The sequence below is a fragment of the Rhododendron vialii genome, chromosome 6a, assembly GCF_030253575.1.
Source record: "Rhododendron vialii isolate Sample 1 chromosome 6a, ASM3025357v1".
In the NCBI taxonomy this organism is placed as follows: domain Eukaryota; kingdom Viridiplantae; phylum Streptophyta; class Magnoliopsida; order Ericales; family Ericaceae; genus Rhododendron; species Rhododendron vialii.
In genome coordinates this window covers 10,060,410-10,080,665 of record NC_080562.1, presented here as the reverse complement: position 1 = coordinate 10,080,665, position 20,256 = coordinate 10,060,410, and the positions used below count along the sequence as shown (strand labels likewise).

Here is a 20,256-nt window from a genome sequence, read left to right as displayed (position 1 = left end):
TGGCTGCCTCTGTATTATTGGTCTAGTTCCTGCTTGGTATATTTGCAATGAGCTCTGGCACCGCCTCTGTTTCTAGTTCTAGTACTGTGACTTCGGTTGTTAGTCGTTCTTCTCGGTCTTGTGACAGGTTGTCCATTACCTCTACCTTGTTGAATGGTCGAAATTATGCTGTTTGGGCTAAGGCTGTTGAAGTCTATTATGTCGGGGAATCGGAATACCATTACCTTACTATGATCCTCCCGCGGCGACTGCCGCCTCATATGGTGCTTGGGTTCCTGCAGATGCTAAGATTCGAGTTGAGCTTTGGAATAGTATGGAGGAAAATATTAAGATTACTCTTGTTTTCTTATCTACTGCAAAGAAAGTATGAATGAAGGTTAAGGAGATGTTTTCTGGGGCTAATAATCTACGCCAGACTTATGCTCTTCATCAACAATTCTTTTCTCTTGAACTTGGCAGCTTATCCTTGGAGGAGTATTATGTCAAGTTCTGTGGTGTTTGTGAGGAGCTCAATACTTGTGAGCCCATTTCTTCAGATATTCAGGTTATGGAGCGTCAACGTGAGCGCTTGTAGGTGGCTCGTTTTCTGTTTGGGTTACCTTCGCCGGCCTATGATTCTATCCGGTCTAATCTTTTGGGTGATAGAGATTTACCTTCTCTCAGTGAGGTGTTCAATCACGTCCGCCAAGCCTCTGTTTCTGACCCCAGTGCTGTTGATTTGACTCCTGCTGCCTGCTCGGCTTTGGTTACCACGGTTCCTCGTGGTGGTCCTTCTTCTCGTGGTTTTGACCGTGGTAGTCGAGAGTCAGGGGGAGGCAGTCGTGGTCCCCCTGGCCGAGGATTTGGTCGTGATTCTGGTAGTAGTGGTTCGGTACAGTCTGTTGGTAGCCGTGATTCTAGTAGTGGTGGTCGTAATCGTGATTCTGGTAATAGTAATCGTGCCCGTGGTTGTGGCCCTCGTTCCTGCACCTATTGCCATGGTACTAATCATATGGTTGAGTATTGTTGGATTCTTCATGGCCGCCCATTTGCGCATCAGGTTACCGTTTCTGAGGATGATGGCTCCGTGTTGTCCAGCTCAGTGCCCGGCCCCGCCCCACGTGTTGTTACTATTCCGGCGGATGAGTATCATCGCCTGATTTCCCAACCGCCTTCTCATGCGCCCTCCTCCTCCACTGCTACGTTCGCTCAAACAGGCTCTACCTTTGTTGGCCTGGTCTTTAATAATCCGTGGGTTATTGATTCTGGTGCTACCGATCATATGACAGGCCCCTCCATCCACCTCTCTGGTTCTCGTCCTCTTGTGAAGCCTTCTCGTGTTGCCTTGGCCAACGGTTTCTCTTCCGACATTGCTGGTTTGGGTTCTGTTATTTTACATTCTTCTCTTACCTTAGACTCTGTATTACATGTTCCTCATTTTCCCCATAGTCTTATGTCTGTCAGTAAACTTACCCAATCCTTAAATTGTTCGATTACATTCTTTCCTGGTTATTGTGTTTTTCAGGATCTCCAAACGGGGAAGAAGATTGGTGGCAGGGTTGAGCGTGGTGGTCTATACTATTTAGACACTGGCGAACCTCCTGCTTCCATTGCTCTTCAGACTTCTGTATCTCCCTATGAGCATCACTACCGTCTTGGTCATCCATCTCTTCAGACTCTCAAACAGTTAGTTCCGTTGTGTCGTAGTCTTCAGTCTTTGCCATGTGAGGTCTGTGAGTTCAGTAAACATCATCATGTTTCTTTTCCACCTAGAGTAGAGAGTCGAGTGTCTCGTCCTTTTCATTTAGTTCACTCAGATATTTGGGGTCCTGTGCGTGTTTCTTCACGTGGCGGTTTTCAGTATTTTGTTATTTTTGTGGATGACTATTCTAGGCTTACTTATGTTTATCTCATGAAAAATCGGTCCGACTTGTACTCCATTTTCAAATCTTTTTATATGGAAATAAAACTCAGTTTGATGTTTCTCTTCGTATCTTTCGTTCTGATAATGCTGGTGAATATTTCTATAATGTTTTGTCTGCTTTTTTTGATGAGCATGGTATTCTTCATCAATCTTCGTGTTCTCGCACTCCCCAACAAAATAGGGTTGCCGAACGCAAGATACGCCATTTGACAGAGGTTGCCCGCGCACTTTTAATCCAGATGACGGTTCCCAAATCCTTTTGGGGCGATGCCGTTCTTACTGCCAGATATCTCGTGAATCGTATGCCCTCTCGCGTTCTTGGGGGCCAGATTCCCTATAGTATTTTGCACCCTAGTTGTTCTTTATATTCGTTACCTCTTAAAATTTTTGGGTGCACATGTTATGTTCATGCCCTTGATCCTGGCCGCGATAAACTTGATCCACACTCTATCAAGTGTGTCTTCCTGGGGTACTCTCGGACTCAAAAAGGTTATAAGTGTTATTCTCCCACTCTGCATCGCGAGTTTGTCGGTGCTGATGTTACGTTTCATGAGTCGTTACCCTATCTTCCAACTTCCTCCCACGGGGATCAGTCTGAGTATATGCATATTTTGGTTCCTTCCGGGCGCCCTCACAAGCAACCACCCCCGCTGCAGGTATATGTTCGCCGTGCCAAAGCTGCACCACCACCACCACCTCCGCATGTCGCTGCACCTTCTCCTCCGTTGCGAGATCCAAGTCCTCCTCCTTTGGCCTTTACTTCTTCACCTTCTCCTCCCATTGCTTTTCGTAAAGGTATTCGCACTTGTACTATCTCTCATCCTATTGCTAAATTTGTATCTTATGATCACTTGTCCCCCACTGTTCCTCTGTCTTTATTCCTAAAACTGTTCAGGAGGCCTTGTCTATTTGTGAGTGGCGGACAGCTATGGTGGAGGAGATCTCTGCGCTCCAGGATAATGGAACTTGGGAGTTGGTTCCTTTACCCTTTGGAAAGTCAACTGTGGGGTGCCGCTGGGTATTCACTGTGAAATATCATCCTGATGGGTCTGTTAAGGGTTACAAGGCTCGCCTTGTTGCGAAAGGCTATACCCAGACTTATGGTGTTGACTATGCTGAGACCTTTTCCCCGGTTGCGAAGCTTGGTTCTGTCCGTCTCCTTATTTCTCTTGCCGCCAAGCTTGGCTGGCCCTTATTTCAATTGGATATCAAGAATGCTTTCTTACATGGCGATCTTCTTGAGGAAGTTTATATGGAGCAACCACCCGGGTTCGTTGCTCAAGGGGAGCGTTCTCAGGTATGTCGCCTTCGTAAAGCCCTTTATGGGCTTAAAGGGTCTCCCAGGGCCTGGTTTGGCCAGTTCAGTGATGCAGTTTTGAAATTTGGTATGAGTCGATGTCAGTCCGATCATTCTGTTTTCTCTCTCACATCTACTCAAGGCAAAGTGTTATTGATTGTGTATGTCGATGATATTATTATTACGGGTGACGACCAAAAAGGTATTGATGCATTGAAGGCCTTTCTGCAGAGTCAATTTCATACTAAAGACTTGGGTAGATTGCAATACTTTTTAGGTATTGAGGTGGCACGATCTAAAGATGGTATTAGTTTATCGCAGAGTAAATATGTGCTGGATATCTTAGATGAGACTGGTTTGTTAGGGGCGAAACCTGTCGATACCCCTATGGATCCCAATGTCAAACTATGCATTGATCAGGGGGAAGCACTGTCTAGTCCTGATCAATATCGTCGTTTGGTTGGTAAACTGAATTATCTCACTATTACACGTCCTGATATTTCGTTTGCAGTGAGTATTGTGAGTCAGTTTATGTATGCTCCTCGTTTGCCACATTGGGAGGCCATTCTTAGAATTGTCAAGTATCTTGTTGTTTGAAGAGGAAAAAAGTGTGTAAGGTTACTTTTACCTTCACACATAATCATTTATTTATATAAGGAGATAGTTCATTACATAATGTAAATAAGCAATGTGGGACTAAACACAATATACTAGTATATGAGTATACTAGTGCTTGCCCGTGCCTACGGCACTACCCACTTTATTGGAATTGGAATTTCCTTTTGAATCTTGATAGTGGGGCATTTTTGTAATATATTTGTAAGAATGTGGGTGCTTTCTTAAGAGAGTTGGAGAGCACATATCAGCCATTGGATCAAATCAATCTTAGCTCTTAGATTAACTTATCTTGTGTGGAGGCCCACACCCTTGTGTTTTATAATAGAGACTAGTATTCCAACACTCCCCCTCAAGCTGGGAAATAGATATCACACAAACCCAGCTTGTCACATAACATCTCCAACCGGGGTTTAAACAATGACTTGGTGAATATGTCAGCCAATTGAGCACTTGTAGACACGAAAGGAGTTGCTATAACACCACCAGTCAACTTCTCTCGCACCAGATGACAATCAACTTCGATATGCTTAGTCCGCTCATGAAATACAGGGTTGGATGCAATGTGAATTGCTGCTTGGTTATCACAATACAAATTCATAGGCAATTGCACATGGAATCCTATCTCCTCAAGAAAAGATCGCACCCACACAATCTCACATGTGGTGTGAGCCATGGCTCTATATTCTGCCTCTGCACTAGACCGTGCAACCACGGTCTGTTTCTTACTCTTCCAATTAACAAGATTGCCACCAAGAAAAACACTATATCCAGTGGTTGACCTCCTGTCAGACGGGCCTCCTGCCCAATCAGAATCAGTGAAGGCCTCAATACGCAAATGACCATTAGCTCTATAAAATAGACCACGTCCAGGATGAGACTTGAGATACTTGACAATTCTAAGAACAGCCTCCCAATGTGGCACATGAGGAGCAGACATAAACTGACTCACGATACTCACTGCAAATGAAATATCAGGACGTGTAATAGTGAGATAATTCAATTTACCAACCAAACGGCGATATTGATCAGGACTAAACAGCGCCTCCCCCTAATCAATGCATAGTTTGACATTAGGATCCATAGGGGTATCGACAGGTTTTGTCCCCAACAAACCAGTCTCATCTAAGATATCCAGCACATATTTCCTTTGTGATAAACTAATACCATCTTTAGATCGTGCCACCTCGATACCTAAAAAGTATCGCAATCTACCCAAGTCTTTAGTATGAAATTGACTCTGCAGAAAGACCTTCAACGCATCAATACCTCTCTGGTCATCACCCGTAATAATAATATCATCGACATACACAATCAATAACACTTTGCCTCGAGGAGATGTGAGAGAGAAAACAAAATGATCAGACTGACATCGATGCATACCAAATTTCAAAACTGCATCACTGAACTTTCCAAACCAGGCCCTGGGAGACTGTTTAAGCCCGTAAAGAGCTTTACGAAGACGACATACCTGAGAACGCTCCCCCTGAGCAACAAACCCAGGTGGTTGCTCCATATAAACCTCCTCAAGAAGATCGCCATGTAAAAAAGCATTCTTGACATCCAATTGAAATAAGGGCCAGCCAAGGTTGGCTGCAAGAGAAATAAGGAGACGGACAGAACCAAGCTTTGCAACCAGGGAAAAGGTTTCAGCATAGTCAACACCACAAGTCTGGGTGTAGCCTTTAGCAACAAGGCGAGCTTTGTAACGCTCAACAGACCCATCAGGGTGATATTTCACAGTGAATACCCAGCGGCACCCCACAGTGGATTTGCCAAAGGGTAGAGGAACCAACTCCCAAGTCCCATTATCATGGAGTGCAGAGATCTCTACCTCCATAGCTGTCCGCCACTCAGAAATAGACAAGGCCTCCTGAACAGTTTTAGGAACAAAGCCTCCTGAACAGTTTTAGGAACAAAGACAGAGGAAACAGAGGCAGTAAAAGCACGAAGGGTAGGGGACAGATGATCATAGGATACAAATTTAGCAATAGGATGAAAGATAGTACAAGTGCGAATACCTTTACGAAGAGCGATGGGAGGAGAAGGTGGAGCAATAGGGGCCAAAGGAGGTGGAGGCGAATCTCGCAACGGAGGAGAAGACTCAGCGGTAGGCCGAGGGGGTGGTGGTGCAGCTTTGGCACGGCGAACATATACCTGCATCGGGGGGTGCTGCTTTTGAGGTTGCCCGGAAGGAACCAAAATATGCATATACTCAGACGGATCCGCATGAGGCAAAGACGGAAAATAGGGTAACAACTCATGAAACGTAACATCAGCACAGACAAACTCGCGATGCAGAGTGGGAGAATAACACTTATAACCTTTTTGAGTCCTAGAGTACCCAAGGAATACACACTTAATAGAGCGAGGATCAAGTTTATCGCGGCCGGGATCCAGGGCATGAACATAACACGTGCACCCAAAAATTTTAAGAGGTAAAGAATATAAAGAACAACCAGGGTGCAAAATACTATAGGGAATCTGGCCCCCAAGAACGCGGGAGGGCATGCGATTCACGAGGTAGCCGGCAGTAAGGACGGCGTCGCCCCAAAAGGATTTGGGAACTGTCCGCTGGATTAAAAGGGCTCGGGCAACCTCTGTCAAATGTCGTATCTTATGTTCGGCAACCCCATTCTGTTGGGGAGTGCGAGAACACAAAAATTGATGAAGAATACCATGCTCATAAAAAAAGGCAGACAAAACATTATAGAAATATTCACCAGCATTATCCGAACGAAAGATACGAAGAGAAACATCAAATTGAGTCTTTATTTCCATATAAAAAGATTTGAAAATTGAGTACAAGTCTGACCGGTTTTTCATGAGATAAACATAAGTAAGCCTAGAATAGTCATCCACAAAAATAACAAAATACTGAAAACCACCACGTGATGAAACACGCACTGGACCCCAAATATCGGAGTGAACTAAATGAAAAGGACGAGACACTCGACTCTCTACCCTAGGCGGAAAAGAAACACGACGGTGTTTACTGAACTCACAGACTTCACATGGCAAAGACTGAAGACCACGACACGACGGAACTAACTGCTTGAGAGTCTGAAGGGAGGGATGACCAAGACGGCAATGATGTTCATAAGGAGATACGGAAGCCTGAAAAGCAACAGAGGCAGGAGGTTCGCGTTCGCCAGTGTCAAAATAGTATAGACCACCACGCTCAACACCGCCACCAATCTTCTTCCCCGTCTGGAGATCCTGAAATACACAATAACCAGGAAAAAAGGTAACCGAACAATTTAAGGATTGGGTAAGTTTACTAACAGACATAAGACTATGGGGAAAACGAGGAACATGTAAAACAGAGTCTAATGTAAGAGAAGAATGTAAAATAACAGAACCCAAACTAGCAATGTCAGAAGAGGAACCGTCAGCCAAGGCAACACTAGAAGACTTCACAAGAGGACAAGAACCAGAGAGGTGGATGGAGTGACCTGCCATATGATCGGTAGCTCCAGAATCAATAACCCACGGAGTATTAGAGGCCAGGCCAGCAAAGGTGGAGCCTTTCTGAGCGGACGTAGCAGTGGAAGAGGAGGGCACATAAGGGGGCGGCTGGGAAATCAGGCGATGATACTCATCCTCTGGAATAGTAACAACTCGTGGAATGGAGCTGGGCACAGAAACAGAGCCATCATCCTCAGAAACAGTAACCTGATGAGCAGATGGGCGACCATGAAGAATCCAACAAAAATCAACTGTATGATTAGTACCATGGCAATAGGTGCAGGAACGAGACCCACGACCACGACCACGACCACGACTACGACTAAAATCACGACCACGACCACCACTACCAGAATCACGACTACCAACAGACTGCATCGGACCACTGCTACCAGAATCACGACCATATCCACGGCCAGTAGGACCACGACTGCTTCCCCCACGGTCAAAACCACGAGAAGAAGTACCATCACGAGGAATCGTGGTAACCAAAGCCGAGCGGGCAGCAGGGGTCAAATCAACACTGGAGTCAGGAACAGAGGCCTGACGGACACGACTGAACACCTCACTGAGAGAAGGTAAATCTCTACCACCCAAAAGATTGGACCGGATAGAATCATATGCTGGCGAAGGTAAACCAAACAGAAAACGAGCTACCTGCAGCGCTCACGCTGACGCTCTATAACCTGAATGTCTGAAGAAATGGGCTCACAAGTGTTGAGCTCCTCACACACACCACAGAACTTGGCATAATACTCTTCCAAGGATAAGTTGCCAAGGTCAAGAGAAAAGAACTGTTGATGAAGAGCATAAGTCTGGCGGAGATTATCACCCCAGAGAACATCTCCTTAACCTTCATCCATACTTTTTTCGCAGTAGATAAGAAAACCAGAGTATTCTTAATATTTTCCTCCATACTATTCCAAAGCTCAACACGAATCTTAGCATCTGCAGGAACCCAAGCACCATATGATGCGGCAGTCGCCGCGGGAGGATCATCAGTAAGATAATGATAGTCAGACTCCCCGACATAATAGACTTCAACAGCCTTAGCCCAAACAGCATAATTTCGACCATTCAATAAGGTAGAGGTAACTTGTCACGAGACCGGGAAGAACGACTAACAGCGGAAGTCACAGTACTAGAACTAGAAACAGAGGCAGTGCCAGAGCTCATTGCAAATATACCAACCAGAAACTATGCCAATAACACAGAGGCAGCCACAATCATCAACAAACCGCGATCACCAGCAAACAAGAGCAGTAAAATAACAAGACCAAGAAGAAACGAGAAGTCCAAAATAGCCAGACATAAAGTAGGGCAGCCAAATAAGCCCACAAATAAGAACAGAATAAAATACCAATGGCAAACTCATACTAGAGTGTCAGAAGCAAGCGACAGAAGCATCAAGAGACAGAGATCAGCAATTAGAAGAGGTGCCGGAGGCAGACGAGGGCCGGCGAGGGTCGCCGGTGGCCGGACAAGAGCCGGCAAGAGTCGCCAGCGACTGGGCAGGGCTGGAGAGAGCCAACGAGAGTTGCCGGAGGTCGGTGATGATGAAAGAGAGGTCGCCGAGGGATGGGCAGGGGCCGACGGGGGCTGGGGAGAGCCGACGAGGGCTGGGTGAGGGCCGACGGTGGCTGTCGGGGTTGGAGGAGGACGAACGAGGACTGGTTGTGGGCTGATGGTGGCTGTCGGGACTGGAGGAGGGCCGACAGTGACTGGGTGAGGGCCGACGGTGATTGTCGGGACTAGAGGAGGGCCGACGGTAACTGGTGGGTAGTGGGTGTGGGCCGATGGTGGCTGGTGGCGACTGGGTGTGGGCCGATGGTGGCTGGTGGGTAGTGGGTGGCTATCGTAGTCGGCCAATGGTGGCTGCTATAGTAGGTTTAGGGTTTCAAAGGTGGTTTAAGATTGGGATTGAGAACCCGCTCTGATACCATGTTGTTTGGAGAGGAAAAAAGTGTGTAAGGTTACTTTTACCTTCACACATAATCATTTATTTATATAAGGAGATAGTTCATTACATAATGTAAATAAGCAATGTGGGACTAAACACAATATACTAGTATATGAGTATACTAGTATTCCAACATATCTCAAGTCTCATCCTGGACGTGGTCTATTTTATAGAGCTAATGGTCATTTGCGTATTGAGGCCTTCACTGATTCTGATTAGGCAGGAGGCCCATCTGACAGGAGGTCAACCACTGGATATTGTGTTTTCCTTGGTGGCAATCTTGTTAATTGGAAGAGTAAAAAACAGACCGTGGTTGCACGGTCTAGTGCAGAGGCAAAATATAGAGCCATGGCTCATACCACATGTGAAATTGTGTGGGTGCGATCTTTTCTTGAGGAGATAGGATTCAATGTGCAATTGCCTATGAATTTGTATTGTGATAATCAAGCTGCAATTCACATTGCATCCAACCCTGTATTTCATGAGCGGACTAAGCATATCGAAGTTGATTGTCATCTGGTGCGAGAGAAGTTGACTGGTGGTGTTATAGCAACTCCTTTCGTGTCTACAAGTGCTCAATTGGCTGACATATTCACCAAGTCATTGTTTAAACCCCGGTTGGAGATGTTATGTGACAAGCTGGGTTTGTGTGATATCTATTTCCCAGCTTGAGGGGGAGTGTTGGAATACTAGTATACGAGTATACTAGTATATTGTGTTTAGTCCCACATTGCTTAATTACACTGTGTAACGAACTATCTCTTTATATAAATAAATTATTTTGTGTGAGGGTTAATTTAACACCCTACACACCTTTTCCTCTCCAAACAACAAGAGGAACAGAGGAAAAAGTTAAAAACACATTAATGTAACATCAGAACAGACAAAATAACAACGAACTAATGGTGAGTAACATTTATATCTTTTCTAGGTGCGGAAGTAACTAAAAAACACACACTTGATGGACCAAGGATCAAGTTTATTAAGGGATGGTGATTTCCACGGTCATGTCCCCTCCTCCAACCTCCCCACCCCAATCTGAGAGGGTATTCGACAATCCGATCAGAGAAAGGTGTCGGTATGGTTTTTTTTTCCCCATCCCGTCGTACCCAATCCTCCTCTAGTTATAATAATTAAGATTAAGATTTCTGTATTTTATATCTTTGTAGAGTTCATTTGATTAAATATGATAAGAGTAATAGACCTAATATAATAAGTCACATTTCGTTCCTTTGTTTTCTTTCTTTTTAATCTTTTTAACTCTCATTACTCATTAATATCTTGTTTTCTTGTCAAAACCATAGCAAAAGAACACAGATAGTGCAAATTACGAAGGTGAATGGCGACCCGATTATTCTCCGGACAGCACCTCCCTAATTCCCCCCCCCCCCCCTTACCATCCCTAAGTTTATTACGATCGGAATTAAGGGCATGAACATAATATGAGCACCCAAAAACCTAAGGAGTTAGTGGATGAAGAGGTCGAGCAGGGAAGAATATGACCCCTAAGGACCATGGCATAAGACTAGATAACCTGCCGTAAGAACACCATCACTCCACAAGGATTCGGGTACCTGGATTTGAAATAGGAGGGCACATATGTCCTCTACCAAGTGTCTCAACTTGTGTTTGGCAGCTTCATTTTGTTGGGACATTCGAGCAAAAGAGAATTGATAAATAATACCACGGTTATCAAAGAATGTGGACAATCTATGACAAAAAATATTCATGAGTGTTACAGAGCCAAACACTAAAAATAGAAAACACCAAACCGAGTTTTTATTTTCATAGTTAAAAATGGAGTACTACTCATAACATTCTTTTATAAGATAAGCATAAGTTACTCGAGAGTAATCATCCACAAAGACAACAAAATACTAAAAAATCAAAACGTTAAAGAACATGCATAAGACCCCAAACATCTGAATATACCCTACAAGGAAAAGGAAACATGGTGATGTTTACGAAACTCATATACTTCATGGTAAAACCTTGACACAATTGCATGACGGAACCATCCATTCTAGGTTCTAAAGGGATAAATGGCCAAGACGACAATGGTCCCGGTAGCGTGACACAGAAGATTGAAGTGCAACCATAGTTGCAAAAGGCACATCTTGGCACAAGGCGCATCAAGGCTCACTCTTGGTGCGTGGAGGGGGTCTAAGTGTGGTGACTTGATAAGGCGAGGCCTAGGCGACAAAAGCACGCGCCTTTGGAAAAGGCACAAGGCATGCACTTGGTGAGCCTCTTTCAATTCGCACCAAATTTATTCTTAAGGGCAAAAATGTAACTAAGGTGATAACCTAAGGGCTAAACGATCCTCTCACATTAGTACACCATGCTGATCTCTCATCTCTTAAACAAACGACTGGAACCAAACAATCTCTCTCAACCTCTATTTTAAATAATGGATGATTGTCTTTTAGTGAATTTGACGTTTTAGTTTATCTCTATGCAAGAGCTCAAGCTGCTAGGAAATGGACCCAACAATGTATATCAAGCTATTTAATACCCCCCCTCACGTGCAACCTCGTCTTGTACATCGAGATGAAAATTTCATTGATAAAGCAAAACAAAATATGAAAGGTAGAAGCAAAATGCAACCAAAGAATAAATGCAAACGGAGAGACTTAAACTTAAGGCCTCTCCCAACCAAAGCTCTTATACCATGTTAAGTTACAAGTAATCCCAAAAGGTTAAGCTGTTAGGAAATAAGCCCAACATATATCAAGCTATTTAACAGTGGGATATTTGGGACAAGAACAATAGACTTGGAGAAAAGTTTACAAAATAACCCAAAAAGTATACATGGTTTAGGGGTATTTTTTAACTCAGTGGGTAAGTGACCCCCTACCACACACTACCTCCACCCCTGCAGATAGGTAGAGAGTAGCGGTGGATCACTGCTTTCATACCATGTTATAAGGAAGGTAATGAGAAGTGCTTGAGTAGCCTCTAAACACACGCGTATTATTGAGATATATAGCGGGAGAGTACAAAATACTAAAAGACAAAAGACCCTCACTCACTAATACTAAAACCCTTACTCCCTCTGTCCCAAAATGTTTGTCCGGTCCGCAAAACGGAGTTAAAAATAATATAATTTTTGCAAGAAAAATGCAAAAGTTTTTTAATAACTTACTAGATATCAATGAGTTCTTTTAATTTGTGAAAAAAAAAGTTTAAATTGCATTATTTGAAAGTTATCGTTTTGCGGACCAGACAAACAATTTGGGACGGAGGGAGTAACTCCTAACAAGGCCATATCACAATAATCCACTAGAACTCATCTATCAACAGATATCTCCCGTTTAATGGAACATACTACCCACACCCTTCACATCTCTAAGAAAAAGTATTTCTTGAACAGTTGAACTTATTGCAAGCTGTCTCAAGAAGCAAGTTTCTCTTTCTTCTCTTTGAGGCCATATTGTCAGACATATAATTCTCATTTGAAAAGTTGTATAAAAAATGACGTCAAGTGCCAGTTTGCTACTTTAGAGTGCTGATGAAGCAATTTTATCCATTAGGTGCCCACCAAAGATCAATGGATAAAAGAATAATGTGTAAGCAAGCCCAATAGATTACAATTTGACAACAGATTACGCCCACCAACCTGTGAAGGAATGTAAGCTGAAGAAACAACACCAAGTTTTAGTATCTCCAAGACAGAAATGCTAGCTTCTCTTAAAAGCTGCAATATGATACAAAAATCACCGTGAAAAAAGGACTAAACAAAAATATAAATTATGATACCCAAAAGCTCTAAAAAGCATTGGCAGCTATATACTTACATGAATCTCATTAAAATCCATTCGAATATCAAGGCGTGTACTCTCCCCTACTTCTTCCATAGATCGTTCTTTGATGATTTCAACTTGAATACCCATGATGTTATTTTCAACAACAAGATCATGTCTCCTATGCACAAACTTCACATCCAGCTTGGGTAAATTGAAGTATAGCTATGAAACCCAAAAAAAAAAAAAGATTGTTAACTGTCTCTCACAACAGCCTGAACTTTGGAAATTTCAAATTGAGATTATTTATGTTGTATCCATACAGCCCGTACTCTCACGGGTGGCTCCCCACAACATGAGAGAGGGAATTGTGTGCATCCGGATGCCAAATCACTAGAAGTCCCCAAAAAGCTTTAAGTTGCGAGGTAATTGTGCTAGTAATCTACATCAAGCTATCCAATGCCATACCTCGCATGCAACCTTGTCTAGGACATGCCTATCCAAAAAAAAAACCTTGTCTAGGACATGGAGATGCAAACAACCATACATAAAGTCAACACAATGCAGAGAAGAAGAATGCAAACAGGTAACAAATACAAATAACGAGACTTGAACCCAAGAACGCTTAAAAAATCCAGGCTCTGACACCATGGTTCATCACCAATTGTTTGAAAAGCTTAAGCTGTGAGGAATGGAGCCAATAAATATAAAAGCTATGCAATAATGACCGCTTTTAGGCTGAAGTTTTTAGCTATAAGTTAGAGTTACCAAAAATATAACAGTTCCAAATAAATATACTTCGTAGTAGAAACATAATTCCAAATAGGTTTGATTCAAAATTCTTCCATTGACCTTCCTCCAATTACCTTACGTTTCCTATCATCTTACTAACCCTCAGCTTCTTCAACCACTCTTCTTCATAGAAAACTAGTTCAAGTCAACTCCATATACTCTATTCCTAAATTTTCTTCAACTTTTAAAAATTTGTTAGGGATGTTAATTGAATGGACCGCCAAATGAACTGGTCAATTTTAGTTAGTTTTCTAATTAGAGGTTGGTTTGTTCAGCTTTTAAACACTTAATAAACAAATCAGTTTTCAGTTCGGTTTATGTACAAAGTATTTATCCATCAAATAAAATAGAACTGGATTTCTTTATGTTATCTTTGTCAAATATATTACATTATTAGATTTTACTCTCTCCTTCATGCACTTGATGACTTGTGTTAATGCATCCAACTCAAAAGTAATTGCCGATGAGTGAAGAGACCGCCCACAATCATATACTAATTTGGGAGGTAATAATTAATCAATATGAGACAAGCTCTAATACTCCCCAACAGGTGTGACCCCTAACTCGCACGCTGAGCAGTCAACAAAGGTTCCATAAAATAGGAATAAAAAAGAAACGTGGACTAAACGCCAAACAACGGGGAAATCAACCAAGATAGTCTTGTCCGAAAGCCTCCAAAAATCCTACCTCTACTACCACAGTAAAGCATCCAACTCAAACCCAATTGGTAAAGACCGGAAACGATGCCCAAGGTATATGCTAGCTTGAGAGGTAAAAATTATTGATGTGAGAATAGCTCTAACAACCTGTATGTGAAACATTCTTTCTACCTTTTCTCCATACTACATTTGACATTAGATAAAACTCTCCCATCGCCATCCCTTTCAACAGTTAAGTTTTTCTTGCCCCTTCTAGCATTGTCATTGGACTTAGAGCTTCTATCCCAAGGTAAAAAATTTTGCTCTTGGAGTTGTACCCAACTTTGAGCCCTAAATTGATGGCATTGAACCAAACCGAACTGCTTCAATGCACGATGATTGGTTTGGTTGATTAGAATTACCGGTCGGTTTCAGTTCCTAAAACTACAAAACCGATATAATTGGTTCATGCAAATTGTCTTAAAAACGAAACGCTTACGTCCCTACTATTTTGCAATACTTTTTTTTAAGTAAACTTCATCTTCCTTCCCATTGGTTTAAAACTTCTTATGTTTGCAGTCCAGCACACTCTAGATTAGGATTCATTACTCTGCAACCCTCTTCCATTGTCACCGAGCAAAAGTATCGACAAAAATTCCCTTGCCCTCAAAGAGTAAAGATACAAAAAGATCAGCAATAACCAAGTGTCCAAGTTAAATTCAATTAACAAGTCAAATTATATTTCTTGTGAAGCATGAAGCTCCTAAATGTATCTTTAATACCAAATTTACGCATATATCATAACAAATAGAATCTTATAATTCCTAAAGCAACAAATACAGAGCGACGATGTCAAAATAGAAGGGTAGAAGTTGAAGAGAGAGGAAATAGTATGAATTCACAATTTGAATGTCCTGACCTTCTCTGGAATCATTGAAATACATTTCTTCATCTTCACAGACAAAAGTGCAGCTTGTTTTATCCGTGACTCTTTAGTAGTGCTAGATGCAACTTCAGCAGCATGAGAGCACGTGTCAGATGAAAACTTCTTTCTATGAACCAACTCCTCGGTTAAGTTTAACGTGACTTCTCCACTTAAAATGTCCACATTCTTGATTACTACACCTGCTTCCCTGCAGCCAGAAGTATCAAACTCAAGGAGCTCTGTTGAAAAACAAAGCACTGTTACGACAGTTAAAAGATAAACTTTTTCCTTCTTTATTACTCATTGTTTAATCATGCTTGGGAGGACAATGAGAGGCCATGGACAGATGATCTCAAGATAATTCAGTAATGTCAGGCAAAATAAGAGAGATAAGAAGACGTTTGGCTGAGCTCAATTATAAATAGTGGCATGTTGAACCATTGATGGCTAGGTTTAAGGAGCCTTTCGAAATCCTGGTATACGCTTCAATGAAACGGCTTTTTGAGATTTTTCTACACATGTTCTTTCCTTAAGTTATGTGCAAATTCTCAAATTTTATGAACAGAGAAAGGAAAATGAATTCAATCAAATCCTGCTATACCCATAGTAAAAGCAGTCAAACATGCAGATTCACAGTTTCAAAGTAGACCATTATGTCTAAGTGGACAGATTAACCTTCCTACTTTCTGATCTTTTCATAGGTAAAGTAATCTACTAGTTAGCACAACGGGTGCAACCAATGTACACAAAAAGTATATTGCCAAATATAACTGTCTCAATCCTTGGACTAATTACAACTGAACAAACATACTTTGTATCAACCAATAATATCCAACGCGATTAACCAAAACTGAATCACCACTCATCTAAAAGAATGGCAATTCAAAATAGCCAGTTAAATTTCACAGTTTGAGTACACCGCCAAAGGAATAATGCATGAGCCTGGTCATTCCCATCCAAACATACAGAAACTCAAAGCTCAATAGAAGATCTTAGCGACAAACTAAACCCTGATCAGAGCTAAGTGGAGGAACCCCTCACACCAGGAGAATGAATGAATAGATGACAGATTGATTCTATTTTCTCCTTGCACAAGCAGCCGCAGTCAAGGATAAAGCTCTGTCGTAGAAGCAGGAAGAGTTGAACCAGAAGAAGAATAAGAAAGCACGGAGAGAGAAATAGCAAAAAAAAAACTGGATTAAACATAACAAGAAATTGAAGTTGGGAAATTTTCAGTTCGCATACATATTGTAACAATTATTAACTAGTTTTATGAATGCCGAGTGCTCACTCTATCAGATTTTTGGCATAATTGAAGTTAAATTTCAGAATACCTGATTTTTTCCCCCTCTCTGTGTACTTCTCTCTAATCTATTCTTTTTATTCTATTTTCTATCAGCACCAAAGAAAACTTCGTAATTGAGAACGTGCCGGGGGATACAACCTTGCATTGTGGAAATTCACTTGTTTAGGTTTTCCAGCACATGCAGAAATGAAAAGCACAATGCCATACAGTTATAAATCAACTAGGTAACAACTTATGCAGGAACAAATGCCCAAAGAACATGCCTATTATAATATATCTGGGTTGGAAACTATTCAGAAAAGTAAAAGAGAGAAGAATGATGAGGACTCATGACTCATGTTCACACAAAGAAAAAGTTCGAAAGAAACAACAAAACCTACCCATCATGACGAAATTCAGAAGAAAGAATTAATTCTGTGCAGTAGAAAGGAGCAGGGTTCGTTTCCAACAAGGCAAAGAATGTGGGGCTAGCTGAAGTGTTTCCACCACGGTTAAAGTTGGATGCTTGATCATAATTGACCCATGGCCCTCCCAAGTGACCGAGGATGTGCAAAAGGTGTAGCTTAACAAACAGAGCTGGCTTGGATCCACCATCTTTAGATAGACCGGCTCTGAGTTCTTTAACAGCAATAGTTGCTCTGGGCATCTGCAACATTTAAGCTAATATTAGAAAGGAAACAAATCATCTCAGCATGAAAATATGCAAGCTAATAAGAGATGATCCAGAAAGAATTTCATATAGAAAATAAAATAGACAGCATCGTAGACTTGGAAATTTCCTAAGAAATCCAAAATTATCCACCTAAGTAAATTAGACATTATAATTGCCTGTAAATTCTAATGATTCAATATTTCCAGGATACATAGGCCATTCTGTAACTTTGGAAGCAAAACAGCCATGAAGAACCTTCTTGGCCTTCTTCCATGCAACAGACTGAACTGAAGAAGTACTGGAGGCAGGAATCAACAAAGACAAATACAATAAGAACATTTATGAATAAAAAGACTTCATTAAACAGCACTTACCTTCACAACCAATTCGCTTATAGAAGCTGACAAATATCTTGCCACATTAGCCACAACCCTCCACTTTCCTCTACTTGAAGTGTGAGACTTTCGAGACCTGATTTTCTGTGTGCTTCTACCTGAAGGTCTCAGTACAACTTGTAAATGGCATATTAACACCTGCAGTTTTGGGTCCCTAGAAATAAAACCAACCCCAAGTTTAACCAAGGATTGGCGTAAGCTGAGCCTGATTTCACCAACAGATACAGATTCAACAACACCCTGTGAATCGTCAAACCCAAAACAACATGAAAAAATTGATCCGATATTAAATATTATGTTCCAACTCTTTCCCCAAACGAATCTAGTGATGCTTGATAAAACTCAAGCAAAAAGACCAATAGTGACATGTCCAAAACTCAATCTCATTTACATCCTTTGAAAACCAAAGTTTCTTTCAGGCTTAGTTAAGGAGATCATTAATAATGAAGTTTCATAAATTTTAAGGAACAAATATAACTTAAATATAGCAGCAACAAGAATATGTGACGCAGCTGGAAAGCTTGCAAAACTATAAGAGCCAATGGTACCAGGATTACGAAGCAAGCAAAAGATATGTGCAACAGACGACAGTCATTGCAGGCCATTTGTATGGCCTTCCAAAGAAATTTATTACAGAGACAATATAACAAAAAATTTACAAAAACTTGCAGCCTACAAAGAGCAATGCTGAGGAAAATAATCCACAGAATATAGCTTAATTAAGACTTCAGTTCTGGGTGGCTTTTGGCAAGATTGTAGCTTGCAGGAACAAAGTCCTATATGAAACTAAGTGTTACATTAATTGGGAGCCACCTCTAAAGTTTGTATGCCCATTCAAATGGTTACATTATAGTTGGAGGCTCTTACGTTTGGTACCTCCCTCGGCTTCCACTGTGGCTCTTGTTGGGAATCCGAGTATTGCTGCAGTGCTTTAAAAAAGGCTAAGAAATAAGAGCAATCTCATAAAGTGGTTTTGTTTCAAAGCATCCATACTCAAGGCATCCAATGGTCCATGTTTAAGTTTCAATGGCACTCCTATTCTACATCCCAGTGAGGGTGTTAAATTAGCAGCTGATTTATATAATTATATTATGCTGGTAGTTTCAAGGGTAAGGGAAATTGTTAATTTCAATATTTTGTTTGGTTTGGAAGCACGACCACATGGGGCAGCCAATGGTCCAAGTTTTAGTCTGACTGGGTCCTATCCTACGTTCCTCTGAGCAGTTAAGTACTTAATTTACTTTATGCTAATTATTTTCAAGAGTACGAGAATCTTGCTAATATCCAAAAATTCATTGGGGATGGGCTATAAAGGTGGTGTGGATGATATGATGGATGAATTATTGGGTTTTCATGCATGATGTACAGTTGGATTATGTGATTTCACTGGTGGAAGATTCCAATTTCCAACTAAAAGTCATAGTCCTAGAACCAGAGAAATTTCCAACAGCGTCTGTAAACCTGGGGTTTTTATGTTTAAAGAGGCCACTTGGACAAAACTTCATCACTTGTCTCTGGGGGTTGTGCAATGAATTCTAACCCAAACAATTGGTAAATATTTCATTTCTGCCCCTTTATGTTCTAAACTAAAACCCAACCACCAGATCTTTCTAACCCCTTTCCTAACCTTGACTCCTATAGGGCAAGCCCGACACTTTCTGTGAATATAGAGTAGTATTTTGTGGTTGTTGTCATTTATATTATTCATTTAGGGTAGTTTAGATTTTATGGTTCCTAAGGTTCACTAGGGTTTCTCTATTTGTTGTCATTTATGTTATTCATTAAGCATAGGTTAGACTTCGTGTTTCCTAGGGTTCACTAGGGTTTTTCTATATACCTTAATGGTTAGACTTGTATTCATCTCTCTCTTTTATAAGCAATATACAATATATCTTTTTCTCTCTCTTTCTCTCTTTTGCATTGTTTCCTTGTATCAGAGCATAGGTTACACTGTTTGCACTGGCTGCCTCCACCGGATTCATTGCATTTGCATCTACAACTTCTATTCGGCAGCTGCACATTCTCCAGCAGAACTTTGCAACATCACTGCTATATCTGCAACTTTCGTACCTTCGCCAACCTCTGGTGAACCTTGCCGGAGCACTCCCAGCTTCCGGCCACCTCTGCAGCAAAAAGAACAAAACTGCAGCTTTGCGCGCCCTGTCTTGCAGTTTCTGATACTAAACTGCAGCATCCAACTCACTGGAGCAGCCAAACATCAACCTTTGTTTCAGCGGACTGCAGTTTCTGTGAAGTGAAGTCCCACATCACCTACATCGCTTGAGTACCAAAGTAATACAATGAAGTATCTGAAGTATATAAGCGTGAGGGCACCATCACTTCAATAGCCAGCTTTCGGGGTTGAGTTCTACCCTAGACCGTGTAACATGGTATCAGCTAGGTACCAGCGATGGCTAGGGTGTGTGTCTCTGGCCTGCACGCAGCAGGTGCTGGCAATTGAGCACGCAGCGCGTGAGGGCACCCTCACTTCAATAGCTAGCTTTTGGGGTTGAGTTCTACCCAAGACCGTGTAACAGCTTCAGCACCCGGACTGAAGTTTCC

General features: G+C 41.7%; 2 protein-coding genes across 7 annotated transcripts in view; both read right to left on the bottom strand.

Annotated features, from left to right (window-relative positions):
• LOC131331347 (protein SABRE-like) overlaps nucleotides 1-20,256 on the bottom strand; it is a 64,379-nt gene that overhangs the window by 34,027 nt on the left and 10,096 nt on the right. For 5 of the 6 annotated variants that reach the window (XR_009201365.1, XR_009201364.1, XM_058365237.1 and 2 more), the window contains exons 3-7: nucleotides 17,674-17,934; nucleotides 17,028-17,293; nucleotides 15,336-15,549; nucleotides 13,041-13,211; nucleotides 12,863-12,940 (exon numbers count right to left, since the gene is read on the bottom strand). Coding sequence is in view for 4 of the 6 variants with exons in the window: in XM_058365237.1 (XP_058221220.1) it covers nucleotides 12,863-12,940; nucleotides 13,041-13,211; nucleotides 15,336-15,549; nucleotides 17,028-17,293; nucleotides 17,674-17,934 (990 nt within the window). In the remaining 2 variants the exon portion in view is untranslated. The remainder of the gene's footprint in view (nucleotides 1-12,862; nucleotides 12,941-13,040; nucleotides 13,212-15,335; nucleotides 15,550-17,027; nucleotides 17,294-17,673; nucleotides 17,935-20,256) is intronic. The other variant, XM_058365238.1, reaches the window with a different exon arrangement.
• LOC131331348 (uncharacterized) lies at nucleotides 6,855-8,779 on the bottom strand. The gene is made up of 2 exons (XM_058365241.1): nucleotides 7,184-8,779; nucleotides 6,855-7,034 (listed from the first exon to the last, which is right to left on the bottom strand). The coding sequence occupies exons 1-2, from the start codon at nucleotides 7,659-7,661 to the stop codon at nucleotides 6,997-6,999; spliced, it is 516 nt and encodes a 171-aa protein (XP_058221224.1). The 5' UTR covers nucleotides 7,662-8,779; the 3' UTR covers nucleotides 6,855-6,996.

What these genes read in the sequence shown, in the direction of transcription:
- LOC131331348 (XM_058365241.1), bottom strand. Translation starts at nt 7,661, where the DNA reads ATGCAGTCTGTTGGTAGTCGTGATTCTGGTAGTGGTGGTCGTGGTCGT. An exon ending in TTCCTCTTCTGACATTGCTA is followed by an intron (nt 7,035 to 7,183) that starts GTTTGGGTTCTG and finishes TGTGTATTTCAG; the next exon opens with GATCTCCAGACGGGGAAGAA.